The 15668-nt window shown below is 45.2% G+C and overlaps 1 protein-coding gene across 2 annotated transcripts in view; it reads right to left on the reverse strand.

Moving 5' to 3' along the window:
• The window catches only part of wdr91 (WD repeat domain 91), a 43664-nt gene that overhangs the window by 8118 nt on the left and 19878 nt on the right, over positions 1-15668 (reverse strand). For both annotated transcript variants that reach the window (XM_078568429.1, XM_078568428.1), the window contains 5 exons: positions 11874-11968; positions 6816-6975; positions 5262-5370; positions 4518-4630; positions 2038-2235 (listed from right to left, as the gene is read on the reverse strand). In XM_078568429.1, the coding sequence (XP_078424555.1) occupies positions 2038-2235; positions 4518-4630; positions 5262-5370; positions 6816-6975; positions 11874-11968 (675 nt within the window). The remainder of the gene's footprint in view (positions 1-2037; positions 2236-4517; positions 4631-5261; positions 5371-6815; positions 6976-11873; positions 11969-15668) is intronic.

A 15668-nucleotide genomic window follows, 5' to 3' on the forward strand; every position in this document is an offset into this window, starting at 1 on the left:
TATTAGAGTTTTTGAGGAAGTAACAAGCAAGGGGAACCTGCAAATGTTGTACAGTTGGATTTCCAAAAGGCACTTGATAAGGTGCCACATCAAAGGTACACACAAGATAAGAGCACATAGTGTACGGGGTAACATATTGGCATGGATAAAGGATTGGTTAGCTAACAGAATGAAAAAAGTAAGGATAAACGCGTCTTTTTCAGGTTGGCAAGCTGTAACTAGTGGAGCGCTGCAGGGATCAATGCTGGGGCCTCAACTATTTACAATCTACACCAATAATTTGGATGAAGGGACCAAATGTATGGTAGCTAAATTTGCTGTTGACACCAAAATAGGGAGGAAAGCAAGTTGTCAAGAGGAGGTAGAGATTCTTCAAAGGGATAGAGACAGGCTAAGTGAAAGGGCAAAAATGTGACACCCTCATCCCATGAATGAATAAAAAATACATATGTTGGGAAGCACAGTGTATACAGACCCCATTACACTGTCACCATATTTTCGGCAGTACAATGTGCATGGGCCCCAGTGACAATTTAAGCACTTTCATCATTTGTTGAGCAGCACAAAGCCATAATACAGCTCTGAACAATATAAAGGCAGCTAATGGCCTAAATCCGCACAATGCAGTATTTGGGAACAGGAGGCTCAGATCCATGTGAGAACACACGAGTGACCTAAGTGTGTTCTGAGGTTTGGCAACACCATAGCGCACACATAAAACTCCCTAACTCCCTTATACTTTTACTGGAGTGCAACACAAGTTTTTAACTAATTGCTTCAAAAGGTCTTAGGATTTCAGAGTGCTGTCCAAGAGTGCACTTGAAATAAAATCAACATTTTCTAAAAATTCTCTCATTCCCTGCTCCTCACTTAATATTTACTATCTGTTCACTTGCTCTCTACATCCATGGCTTCAGCTTCTCACTGCCCAGCCGTGTCTCCACTCGGACTTAACATATTCTACTGCCGGCTCCTCCCTTTCACGCCCTGACCAAGCCTGCTCCACTGCTCAATCAAGGGAAGTCGAGGCCATGTGTGGCTCACAGGCAATGGTTAAAGGCACAACTTAGCCCAGAAACAGTAAGAGCAGTTCCATCACAATACATGGAGTAAAGGAATCGGAGTAGGCCATTCAGCTCCTTGAAACTGTTCCTCTATTCAATTAGATGGACGTTAAGATACAGATCAGCCATGATCTATCTCCATTGCTCCATATTCCTTAATATCCTTATGAGGCAAATATACATCAATCTCAGTCGTGAAAATGTGTACTGACCGCCAGCATCACAGTCTTTTGAGGGGATGAATATGCCCTTGTTCTGGGCTCACCCACCAGAGGAATTAGTTTCAATATTAAATTATTTTATAATTTTTAATATCTAGGTTACATTACTCCTCAATTGAAGGGAAGGCAATCTGTACAATTTGTCCTCTTAATTTAACCCTTTTAGATGCAGTATTAGTGAATCTGTGCTGCACCCACTCCAAGACCAATATATCCATCCTGAAGTGTGGTGCTCAGAACTGAATGCAGTATTCCTGATCGGCTCTAACCAAAACTCTGTACAGTTCACTGAACAAAAGTAATTTGACTTCTTAAGTGGTAATCATAATACTGAAATAATTCAAAATTAAAGGCTAGATTAGATGGCACTGATCGCAGCCAAGCATCTAATTGGAATGCTACAATTAGGCTCAGCACCGAGGATATAGGAGGGGGAGAGAAGACACAATCAGAAATTCTAATCCTGATGGCCATGTGATTACCTTTGCTAGAAGGTCACACCTTTCACTTGAGTGGATAATACTCTATAGTTAGACTATAGTGCTCTATAGTTAGACAATCTGCCACATGCACAATCCAGATTTACATAATAGGAATGGATACTTGGGTGAAGCGGCAGAGGTCATTCAGTAACAAGGGAATTGTAGCTCAGCGTGAAATCTGTCCTTCAGTAGAGGGAAGTAAACAGGATAGGGGGTGAAATTAAAATAAGCTGAGCTCCCATCACAAATGTAGATGGGTCTACGTCTTACCTTGTGAATGATTCCACCACCAGAGGAACAAGTGAGCACATAGTGCCCCTCTGAGTCAAACGCAAACAATCTTCCTCGAGGCACCTGCACTTGTTTGTACCCGCTGTACCCGGACAGTACAAATGGGCCGATGGCGTCCGACTGCACTCCACACTCGGAAACCTTGACTCCACTCTTATGAATGTTCCACTGAATGAACTGGATCAACAAGGGAATCAAAAATGAAAGAATAAAATCATTAGAAAGATGCAATTAAACCTGCACATCACTTACTTGGGTACACAAATCAACTTACTGCAACAAACTGCAAACTTATTCTAACTGTGGCACACACACCCACCGAGTGACTGACAGAGACAGGGGCCGGCACGCGCGCAGGCAGGCCCAGCCACCCACACAGGCAGGCAGGCAGGCCCAGCCACCCACACAGGCAGGCAGGCAGGCCCAGCCACCCACACAGGCAGGCAGACAGACCCAGCCACCCACACAGGCAGGCAGGCCCAGCCACCCACACAGGCAGGCAGGCCCAGCCACCCACACAGGCAGGCAGGCAGGCCCAGCCACCCACACAGGCAGGCAGGCCCAGCCACCCACACAGGCAGGCAGGCCCAGCCACCCACACAGGCAGGCAGGCAGACCCAGCCACCCACACAGGCAGGCAGACAGACCCAGCCACCCACACAGGCAGGCAGACAGACCCAGCCACCCACACAGGCAGGCAGACAGACCCAGCCACCCACACAGGCAGGCAGACAGACCCAGCCACCCACACAGGCAGGCAGACAGACCCAGCCACCCACACAGGCAGGCAGACAGACCCAGCCACCCACACAGGCAGGCAGACAGACCCAGCCACCCACACAGGCAGGCAGGCCCAGCCACCCACACAGGCAGGCAGGCCCAGCCACCCACACAGGCAGGCAGGCAGACCCAGCCACCCACACAGGCAGGCAGACAGACCCAGCCACCCACACAGGCAGGCAGACAGACCCAGCCACCCACACAGGCAGGCAGACAGACCCAGCCACCCACACAGGCAGGCAGACAGACCCAGCCACCCACACAGGCAGGCAGACAGACCCAGCCACCCACACAGGCAGGCAGACAGACCCAGCCACCCACACAGGCAGGCAGACAGACCCAGCCACCCACACAGGCAGGCAGACAGACCCAGCCACCCACACAGGCAGGCAGACAGACCCAGCCACCCACACAGGCAGGCAGACAGACCCAGCCACCCACACAGGCAGGCAGGCAGACCCAGCCACCCGCACAGGCAGGCAGGCAGACCCAGCCACCCACACAGGCAGGCAGGCAGACCCAGCCACACACACAGGCAGGCAGGCAGACCCAGCCACCCACAAAGGCAGGCAGGCAGACCCAGCCACACACACAGGCAGGCAGGCAGACCTAGCCACCCACACAGGCAGGCAGGCAGACCCAGCCACCCACACAGGCAGGCAGACAGACCCAGCCACTCGCACAGGCAGGCAGACCCAGCCACCCACAAAGGCAGGCAGGCAGACCCAGCCACCCGCACAGGCAGGCAGACTCAGCCACCCGCACAGGCAGGCAGGCAGACCTAGCCACCCACACAGGCAGGCAGGCAGACCCAGCCACCCACACAGGCAGGCAGGCAGACCCAGCCACCCACACAGGCAGGCAGGCAGACCCAGCCACCCACACAGGCAGGCAGACCCAGCCACCCACACAGGCAGACCCAGCCACCCACACAGGCAGGCAGGCAGACCCAGCCACCCACACAGGCAGGCAGACAGACCCAGCCACCCACACAGGCAGGCAGGCAGACCCAGCCACCCACACAGGCAGGCAGGCAGACCCAGCCACCCACACAGGCAGGCAGACAGACCCAGCCACCCACACAGGCAGACAGACCCAGCCACCCGCACAGGCAGACAGACCCAGCCACCCGCACAGGCAGGCAGACCCAGCCACCCGCACAGGCAGACAGACCCAGCCACCCGCACAGGCAGGCAGACCCAGCCACCCGCACAGGCAGACAGACCCAGCCACCCACACAGGCAGGCAGACCCAGTCACCCACCCAGACAGACACAGACCCAGCCACCCACACACACAGACAGATCCACCCACCCATCAAACACAGACACACTCAGGCAGACCCACACCCACAATAACCCGCCTACACACCCGCGTGCGGACAGGCACACACACTCAGACAGACACACATAACCTCATCTCTTTGAATAAGCCTACACGGGAGCTTCCTACATGCTCCCACTGGGAAAATATGAATCTGGAGAGACTGGTATTTCCAATTACAGGGTAGGTGAGACTCTGGAGGAAGGAGGATGATCCTTGGAGGAAAGACAAGTAGAGTTCCATCTAATCACTAGTGCTACTGTCCCTCCAACTGAATTGTTCACTCATGCCACCGTAATCCCTGCCCCCACCCACCTCCCCACCACAAGTTCCCCTGTTTAGCAGCTGTCCCATTACCTTTCCATCTTCACCAATGCTGTAAACTGAGTTTTCATCATAGCTGAATTCCACTGAATAAACCTCCCCAGAATGTGCATGCCAGCTCATGGCACAATCATACCGCTGCATGTCTGAAACAAAACACACACTCACTATGTAAACGTTCAGAATGGGGTTGGAGGAAGGAAGAGAGCGAGAAGTTAGATTAGTCTCTGGGGTTTGGGGCTGTGCAGAGGATGCTGCTCAACACGAGCCTTTACTGAAAGACTGCTTTAATAGATGAAGTTTGCAGCACTCGTGCTCACAGGTGCATGGCTCAGGTGTCCACCATCCTTTTTCTGCTCTCATGTTGGATGGAGAAATTCCAGCATTTAAAATGCAGGCAGACCCTCTCAAAGGTCAAAACCCTTTCACCCCATTGGTCAGTGGCTAAAATTCTTTGTAAGAAGGGGGCCACACTTGATCTAGTCTGTGCTAGGTTCACCAATTACAGTCAGTTGAGGTGCTACAGTGCCTCACTGCACTTGGGCGAGGGACAAAGAGGACAGGTTTTACATGGAGAATCGCTATGCAGAGGCCCCTCCATGTCAGGGAAACTCATGTCTGTACAATCGGACTCCAGCGGACCATCATCTGGAGGGAGCAGATAGCTAGGAAAACAGGCTACCTTCAATGTTAACATCAGCTCAAACAAACCACAGCAACAGACTAAAACCTAAAGCAAAGTTTCAAAGTCTAATACAAAGAAAACGTTCGTCTTACCGAAGAGTCGTATGACCCCGTCAGCAGCTCCAGTCACCAGCAGATTTCCATTATGATTGAAAGCCGTACAGTTAATGGCAATGGGCTCAGGATCCAGAGAAAACTGGTGCTGCAGAAAAACAAGTCAACTTACTGGAAACTTTAAATCATCAACAGTGTGAAGCTGCAAACACTACAGCTTCCACCCACTTCAGTTTACTATCAGTCAGCAAGCTTGCTGAGCTACATTTACCTCCCAGCACAGCTCATACCCTAGGCGGATTTGAGTCTCACTGCCCAGGTCATGAGAGCAAATTCAAATCCAACAACTGTCCATTTAGAGCAGCTGATAACAAAGTCCACTTCCTTTGGTGGGGAGGGAGGGGGGGGGGGTTAAGTGAGCACGGAATGGCAGTAAGAGGATGAAGTGTTTAGAAATACTTTTTGAAAAGGACTAACAATAAGGTCAGGCTAAACTAAACCAGCATCATGTAGTGGCCACAGTTGCAGAAAACATTCAGGGACCAGGACCAAGGATACCTATGTGCCTCAGTCAGGAACTTATTCCGAATCACATCTTCCACATGGTGGAAATAAAGTTCAATTTATAAAATCAAGGTGTGGGGGAGTGTGTGTTTGGCCCCTGAGCTTTCCTTGGATTTTAGTGTTAATTCAGCACACTTCAGTATATACAAAGAGTGGAATTTTACAGCCACTCCCGCCAGGGGGATTTTCCAGTCCTGCCAAAGCCAATGAACTTTGAATAGCTCGTCACATTGGCGCCATAAAATTCTGCCCAAAGATTCCTCTCCCAATAGTCCCGGACAATCTTTGGCTGACATTTTTAAGTTTCATTCTCGAAATGTGGGCATTGTTGGGAAGGTCATATTAATTGCCCATCCCTACTCACCCTTCTGAAACTATCCTTTGTGGCAGTTTGATTAATTGAGAGGCTTGCCTCGTTAGAAGGCAGTTAGTTGTGTATAGGAGGACAGCAGGATTCCCTGCCTGAAGGACATGAGTTACCCAGTTGGACTCTTTTGGCAATCTGAGGGATTCATAGTCACATTTAGTGACATCAGATTTTTAAAGTTAAATTCTCAAACTGCACTGATTGGATTTGAACAAATTCCTGCGAAGTCCAGGCCTCAAGATTACTAACCTAATTACCTAACTGATAGACTATCTGCCGGAGGCCTGCACCTTTGGAGTGTGCAACTGTTCTCATCAAAACTTTTACAGAGAAAGTTTCTCAGGTTAAGCTTGGATATTTTAGGGTAAAATGTTGATGGGACATGGATGACTCTGGCAAGGTCGTGTTTATGGCTTTTCTCCTTCCACTGTCATTAAGAGTTAACCACGTAGTGTGGAACTAGTCAGGTACAAGCAATACTGAAAGCTCGTGAACCAGTTGGGTTTTTACATTAATCTAACTGCTGCTTTTCACATACCAGCTCATAATTTACCCAATTAATTAAATTCAACTAATAATTTAAGCTCACAAAATCTAGGTTGCTAGGCCAGTACCATAACCCCCGCATTCCCATTTCTCCAGAGGGGGTGCTGGTATATTACCTGCTGCTTCATGGTTTTCGTGTCCCACAGGAGGAGATTACCTGGAACCAGATTCATTCCCTTATCTCCAGTTTCCAGCACCGTCACTGGCTTGATGCTCGGAGCAGCTGAGGAGCAAACAAACGATGTACCACTTGGACTACAAGCTAGAGACAAGATTCTGGTTGACACAAAGAAAGGCAACAAGTTAGGGAACTTCCCACAGTATCCCATTCTGACACTATATATGTGAGAAAACATCCCAGATTATCCTACACTGACACTATACATGAAAGGAACAGCGTCAGTATGAGTAGATACAAGCTCTGCTTTACAGTGAAAATGGATTCCTTCTAATCACCCCACCAAGTGTTTCCCCTCCTCCATGAAGCCCCCAATTCTTTTTGGCGTACAGGCCCACAGGTGTCTTGTACCTAAGCCAGTGCCATTCTCTGCTAGTAAGGATTTTCAGGCTATTCAACCCCATGTCAGCTGTGGCTCAGTGCTGGCACTCAGCTCTGAATCAGAAGGTAGATGATTCAAGCCCCAGGGCCTTGAGCAGATAATTTAGGCTGACACTCCAGTACAGGACTGAAGAAGTGCTGCACTGTCAGAGAATGTTGCTCTTCGGATAGGACATTGAAACCCAAGTCCCTTCTCCCTACTCAAGTGGATGTCATGTCACTACTGGAAAGAAAGCAGGAACTTTTCCTACTGTCTTCACCAACATTAATCTTTTAACCAGCATCATTAAATGCAGACCAACTGGTTATTTCTGGAATTTGCTGCCTGTGGGATCTCACGTGAGAGTAAATCAGATGCTGCATTCCCCTATGTAACAATAACAATGACATTTCAAAAGTAATATCTTGGTTGTGAATATTCTAGCGAAACAGGCTAGAGTGCGTCTTTTTTGGATTGTGACTCAGTGTCAGCTTTCTCTATGTAAGTGATAACTTTGAAAGTTTCACTGGCCATGTAGAAATTAGAAAACAACTTCTTCAGAAAAGAGTTTTTTTTCTCCCATTAATGGTGTTGCAGTCCTGGGTGAGTGTCAGATTAGGTCACTTGGTTACACGATCAGATTTCCATCCACAGGACACAGCACATTTTTAAACCTTGGTAAAACAATTCAAACAAAAGACAAGTTTTGACTTTAATGGCTAGTTTTAACTTCATCAGCAGTGTGTTATTGAACTAAGTTCTACAGTAACTATAACACAAGGAAACAAGCAAAACTGTGATTGCTCCTCAAAAGCCCAACTGGAAGCATTCCTGAAGGCTTCTTGCTGCTTTGCTGATGGCCCTACAAGTTTATCTGTTAAGTAATTGAAGCATACAGAATTCCTAGATTCAACCTCTACTCCATGGTGAGCACATAGTGGAGGAGTCACTGCAATTGGCCTCAATGCCCTGGGCTAGAGAAGAAAGTCAGCAAAAACACACTCATTCCCCACATCAATGTCCAATGACCACAGCTGGAAGTGTGCAAGTGGGGATTTGGGCAAGGACACGATCAGGATAATTCATTGCCAGACTCAAATATAATGGAATAGTGGGTTTAACATCAAGTTGAATAGATCATAAAGGTCACAATATAATGGCGACTTCACATAAAACTGTGGCCTTACTGAAGATTTGAGTTTTGTCAGCAGTCCAGGCTCCACAACATAGAATGGATATTAAGGCAATACTGGCAGCACAGAACAGGCAACTTGAATGCTGCCTAATATTTGAAAAATTGGATTTTTTTTTGAGATTATGAGATAATCTCTCAAACATGAAAAAATTGGACAGAATAGGTAGCAGAGGTCATGGCAGCATTTAAGAATTGGTCAGATTCGGGCTAAAGGAAAACGCAGCCTTTAGATCTTGTATTATATAATGAGATAGGGTTAATCAGTAATTTCACGGTAAAGGATCCTATGGGGAGGAGTGAACATAATGATAAAATTTCACATTAAGATTGAGTGACATACTTAAGGTCAAAAGGCCAAGTTAGATAAGGTCAATTGGGAATACTGAATAAATAAATGGTGGACAGCATTTAAATAAATAATTCAAAATTCTCAATGAGAATACATTCCATTGTGCCACAGGAAAAGTGATTTATTCATGGCTGACTGAAAAAGTCAAGGTTACTATTAGGTGTACAGCGATACGAAAAATAATAGCCTGAAGGTTAGGTGACTTTTAGAAACTAAAAGGATGACCTAGAAATGGATGAAAAAGGGAAAAATAGAAAGAATAAACTAGCAAAAAATATAAAAACTGATTGTAAAGGTTTCTAGAAGTATGTAAAAATGAAGAGAGTAGCAAGAGTAAACGTTGGCACGTTAGAGGCTGAGACGAGAGAAATTATAGGAATAAGAAAACTGTAGAAACATTAAACAAACATTTTATATCTCTCTTCACAATAGGAGACACAAAAAGCATACCAAAAACAGCAGGGAACCAAGGGGCTATTGAGTAAAGACCTTTACATAATTAACAGCAGTGAAGAAGTAGTACTAGAGAAGCTTATGGGACTAAAAGGCAACAAATCTTCAGGACCTGATGGCCTACAGCCTAGGGGTCTAGAAGAGGTAGCTGCAGATATAGTGGATGCATTAGTTCTGATCTTCCAATATGCCCTGGATTTTTGAATGGTCCCAGTGGGCTGAAAGGTAGCAAATATAACATCCCTATGCAAGGAAGGAGGGAGAGAAAACAGGGAACAAGAGGGCAGTTGGCCTGACATCATGTGTATGTGGGACAATTTCTGACTCGTTCCTTGTGGAACCAACCAGGGAACAGGCTATTTTAGATCTGGCAATGTATAATGAGACAGGATTAATTAAAAATATCATAGTAAAGGATCCTCTAAGGAAGCATGGACATAACATGATAGAATTTCACATTCAGTTTGAGGGTGTGAAACATGGACATGAAATTAGTGTCTTCAACTTAAATAAACGCAATTACAAAGTATAAAGACAGAATTGGTTAGCGTGGACTGGGAAGGTAGATTAAAAGTAACTTAGTCAATAAGCAGAGACAGACATTTAAGGGGATATTTCATAATTATCAAAAGATATACTCCATTGAGAAAAAGATTCTACGAGAAAGGTGATCCAGGGCTAACTCAGGAAGTTAAGGATGCCATCAAACTGAAAGAAAAGGCATACAATGTTGTGAAGAACATTATCAGACCAGAATATTGGGAAAATGCTAAGAAACCAGCAAAGTGTGGCTAAAAACGAAGGAGAAAATATACTGCAAGCAAACTAGCAAAAAGCGTAAAAACAGAGGATGAGATTGGGAATTAGTAACCGGAAACACGCAAACAACAGAGACTTTGAACAAATATTTTGTGTCTGTCGTCATGGCAGAAGACACTAAAAACACCCCAAGAATAGTAGAAAATCGAGAGCAAAAGTGAGAGAAAATTTAAAACAATTAATCATTATCATGAGAGAAAAGTACCAGGAAAATTAATGGTATGAAAGGCTGACAAGTTCCCTGGATCTGATGGCCTGCATTCTCGGGTCTTAAAATAAGTAGTTGCAGAGATGGTGGATGCATTGGTTGCAATCGTCCAAAATTCCCTTATTAAAATTCCCTTGTTGAAAGTCATGATATAATCAGGCAGAGGCAACATGCTCTTATGAAAGGGAAATAATGTTTGATAAATTTATTAGAGTTCTTTGAGGAGGTAAACATGCAGGGTTCATGAAAGGGAATCGGTAGATGTTGTGCGTTTGAATTTCCAAAAGGCATTTCATAAGGTGTGACATAACAGTTCATGGCGTTTGGAGAAATAAATTAGGATGGACAGGGGACTGACTAACAAATAGGAAACAGTCAGGATAAATGGATCATTTTCAGGTTGTTTTATATTCATTCATAGGGTCACTGGCTAGGCCAGCATTTATTGCCTGTCTTTGAGATGGTGGTGGGGAGCTGCCTTCTTGGACCGCTGCAGTCCCTGTGGCGTAGATATGCCCACACTGCTGTTAGGGAGGAAGTTCCATTATTTTTGACCTAGCAACAGTGAAGGAACGGCAATATATTTCAAAGTCAAAGGATGGTGAGTGGTTTGGAGGGGAACTTCCAAGTGTTGGTGTTCTCATGTGTCTGCTACCCTTGTCCTTCTAGATGGTAGTGGTCGTGAGTTTGGAAGGTGCTGCCTAAGGAGTTTTGGTGAGTTCCTGCAGTTAATCTTTCAGATGGTACACACTGCTACCACTGTGCGTCAGTGGTGGAGGGAATGAATGTTTGTGGGTGGGGTGCCAATCAAGTGGGCTGCTTTGTTCTGGAAGGTGTCAAGCTTCTTGAGTGTTGTTGGAGCTGCACTCATCCAGGCAAGTGGAGAGTGTGCCATCACACTCCTGACTTGTGGATGGTGGACAGGCTTTGGGGAGTCAGGAGGTGAGTTTTTTGCCACAGAATTCCCAGCCTCTGACCTGCTCTTGTAGCCACAGTATTTATATAGCAGACGAACTGCTGGGTCGCCACAGGGATCAGTGTTGGGGCCTCAACTATTTACAATCTATATTAATGACTTGGATGAAGGGACCTAGTGTGTTGTAGTAAAATTTTCTGACAAAACAAAGATAGTTAGGAAAGCAAGTTGTGAGCAGGACACAAAAGAATTTAGAAAGGGATAGAGATAGGTTAAGTAGGCAGTCAAAAATTTGGCAGATGTAATGTAATGTGGGACAAAATGAATTTATTCACTTTGGTAGGAAGGCTTTTGGACTCTAAGGCAAACAAGGGATATAGAGATTGGAAATGGATTTGAGAAGGGCAACTATCTTGAAGCATTGAAGGACTGGAGGGGATTAAAAATAGGGAGGGCTGAAGAAATGGAGGAATTTGAAAACAGGTAGATTAGGGCACTGCCTCTTGTGAAGGATAATCACTGGAGCTGGTTGCACAGTATAGCGTATTTCTGCATTGTAATTTTCATATGTGAGGGTTTTAGATGCAGAATGTCAACTGAGCTTCAGCATTTCAACAAACATTTTTTACAACTGCAATCCCATGTGTTCTCTCTGTCATTTATCTCCACCTCATACACATTGATCCAGAACCTACCTGGGGTAAGATTCATCGATTGTCAGCTCATACAGGCTCTTCTTGGCTTCAGTATCATAAAGTCGGACCGTTCCAACCCCACTGCCAAGCAACAACTGCAGAAGAAATATGGAACATCTGAAAACACTGCTGGAGTACAACAACTCAGTTTCAATATTTAACATCGTAAAGGAAGGCAACCTATGCCTATTAGAGCAGGCAGACACCATCTGAATTGTGGTCCTTATAGGCAAAATGGACAAATTGCAGCAAATGAAAACAAAATCTGATTTAAAAAAAAATCTTATAGAATACAAATGGAATCTGACTTTCAAGATTACCATTGGCGTTAATGGAATGTTAATCATATTTTTTTAAAAAAATTCTTTCGAGTTATCAACAGTCACAGATTGCAACTCTTTCGAGTACAATCACAGTTCTTGGTTTCCGGGAGTGGGACATGAACCCACAACCCTCCCATTCAAAGGCGAGGGTGCTATGAACTGAGCCACAGCTGACACCTCGTTAATTATATTAAGAGATGCGTAGGTGAAGGGCATTGTTAATTAAGTCCTTAGAGTACTTATAAAGAGAGACTGCTGAGTTAGTGGGTAGGAAACAAACATATGTAATACTGCATTCTGTGAGTAAACCTATTATCAAGAACAATATTAGTGTCTAATTTCATACTTCCCTAACCAGCTTGGGATCGAAATAAGATGGTAGCAGAGGATGGTTGCCTAAAGTTGAAGATTGGAAACTAAGAAATATGTTTTCAGACAGAAGGTTGTAATGAGATACTTTTGTGAAAAAATTGCTGAAGGCTGTCAGGGTATGATTACACACCACTGTTCTCTGAATCTGAATCTTAAGAACAGTGGAAAAGTAGAGTGGATTTGTGGACATGGGACATAGCTTTACCAAAGAGAAAATGAGGTATGGCCTTGGTATTGTCATTTCCTGACAAAAGCAAAACCAGCAAAAAATGTTTTCGTGAACTGGATGCCTGTCAGACACTGATGAAGTATGTTTCATGGGTGCAATTTATAAGATGATCTATAAAATGACCACAAGGAATGTCAGAGTGAGAAATTTAGTAAGAAGTACGATTATTCCAGAGAAATATATAATGGGTTTCAATAGGCTACACAAAAATAGCAGAAATTTAATTTGGAAACTCCATATTCAGTGCTCACTTTCAAATTGTTGGATTGTGCTGAAGTGTCGCACGTGGATAGACTACTGGCCTTAACTGGAATTTTTTCAGAAAGAGACACGCTTTTGGGTCAGCGATCTGGTGCTTCAAAAAAATTTCTGTGAGAGCAGTCATTTCCAACAGACCTCATGGTGCAAATGGGGCATTCAGCAATGTCACAGAAGGTGGAGGATTCAATGCTCGTGGCATTTCGAGACTGTTCAGATATGGGGCGCAAGTTTCAGTACAACAGAATAATTACAGGCAAAAGAAATGAGGATGGAGACATTTTGACAGATCTGGCAGGTGACAGGATTGGAATAATAATAGCCAAATGAACCAGAGGAACACCCGAAACTGTTAACAGGTGTTTCAGATGTCAGTCCAAATATCAGTATGTGGCAAATTGTCCAAAGCGGAGCAACAGGATTTTCAAGTGGTGCACAACTAGGTAAGTTTGGAAGTGAAAGATGATGCTATTGATCAGTAAATAAAAATCTGGAATTAAAAGTCTGATGATGACCATGAACCATCACGGATTGTCAAGAAAACCCATCTGGTTCACTAATGTCATTTAGGGTAGGAAATCTGCCATCCTTACCTGGTCTTACCTACATGTGATTCCAGACTCACAGCAATGTGGTTAACTCTTAAACGCCCTTTGAAATGGCTTAGCAAGCCACTCTGTTGTATCAAAATCTCTACAAAGTCTAAAAGGAATGAAACTGGATGGTCCACCCAGCATCAACCTATGCACTGGAAATGATAACAGCAAACTCAGCCCTGTCAGTGCAAAGTCCTCCTTGCTAACATCTGGGGGCTAGTGCCAAAATTGGGAGAGCTTATCTTGCTGACTAGTCAAGCCTGACAGTCATACTCACAGAATCATACCGTTTAGATAAGGTCCCAGACACTACCATCACCATCCCTGGGTATGACCTGTCCCACCGGTAGGACAGGCCCAGCAGAGATTGTGGCACAGTGGTATACAGTCAGGAGGGAGTTGCCCCTCAACATTGACTCAGGACGCCATGAAGTCTTATGGCGTCAGGCCAAACATGAGCAAGGAAATCTCCTGCTGATTACCATGTACCACTGTCCCAACCCCCCTCAGCTGATTAATCAGTGCTCCTCCGTGTTGAACACGACTTGGAGGAAGCACTGAGGGTGGCAAGGGTGCAGAATGTACTCTGGGTGGGGGACTTCAATATCCATCACCAAGAGTGGTTCAGTAGCACCACTACAGAACAGGCTGGCTGAGTCCTAAAGGACATAGCTGCAAGACTGGGTCCGCAGCAGGTGGTTTGGGAACCAACAAGAGGGAAAAACATAATTGGCTCATCCTAACCAACCTGCCTGCCACAGGGCATCTGTCCATGATGGTATTGGTAGGAGTGATCACTGCACAGTCCTGTGGATACTAGCAGCAGCAGATTTGTACTCAACCATAATTCGTAACCTCATGGTCCGGCATATCCCCGCACTCTAGCATTACCACCAAGTCAGGTGACTAGCCCAAGTTCAATGAAGAATGTAGAAGGGCATGCCAGGAGCAGCAACAGGCATACCCAAAACTAAGGTGTCAACTTGCTGAAGCTACAATACAGGACTGCTTGTGTACCAAACAGCATAAACAGCATGCAGTAGACAGAGCTAAACAACTGCACAAGCAACAGATCAGATCCAGGCTCTGCAGTCTTGCCACATCCAGTCATGGATGTGAGTGGACAATTAAAACAACTCACTGGGGGACGAGGCTCAACAAATACCCCTTTCCTCAATGATGGAGGAGTCAACATATCAGTGCAAATTCGATTCGAACCCAGGTCCCCAAAGCATTCACCCTGGGTCTCTGGAGCATGAGTGACAATACCACTATGTCACCACCTCCCCATCAAGTTTGAGAGAGCACGTGTAGATGCCTATTAGTTACACTGGAACAACCCAGCATTATCCCTAAGGATTATTTAAAATAGACAACTTCTCTGTAAATATGACATTTAAATAACATGGTGAATGACATCAAAAAATGGAAAGTCTTGTATTTGTAGAGCCATAGGGCGTCCCAGAGTGTTTTATAGCCAATTAATTATTTTTGATGTTTAGTCACTGTTATAATGCAGGAAACGCAGCAGCAAATTTGTGCACAGCCAGTTCCCACAAACAGTGATGTGTTAACATCCAGATAATCTATTTCTGCGATGTTGATTGAGGAATAAATATTGGCCAAGACACTGAGGAGAACTCCCCTACTCTTCTTCAAAATACTGCCATGGGGTCTTTTACCCAAGAAGGCTGAAGAGGCCTCAGTTTAACACCTCATTTAAAAGATGGTACTTCCGACAGTGCAGCGGTCCCTCAGTACTGCACTGGAGTGTCAGCCTAGTTTCTTGTGCTCAAGTCTTGGAGTGAGACTTGAAGCCACAACTTTCTGACTGAAAGGCAAGAGTGCTATGAACTAACCACAGCCAGCTCAGACTAGCCAAACTCAAAAGGTGCCACTGTAGGAATTTTGCTTTTACCATATTCTGAAACAGACAAGTCTTTTCTCATGCCTTAAGGATTTCTCAAAGTATATTAAACAGAATCTTCAGATTCAATTCACTCATGAAGTTAAAACA

This window comes from Cetorhinus maximus, chromosome 22, assembly GCF_964194155.1.
Source record: "Cetorhinus maximus chromosome 22, sCetMax3.hap1.1, whole genome shotgun sequence".
Taxonomy (NCBI): Eukaryota; Metazoa; Chordata; class Chondrichthyes; order Lamniformes; family Cetorhinidae; genus Cetorhinus; species Cetorhinus maximus.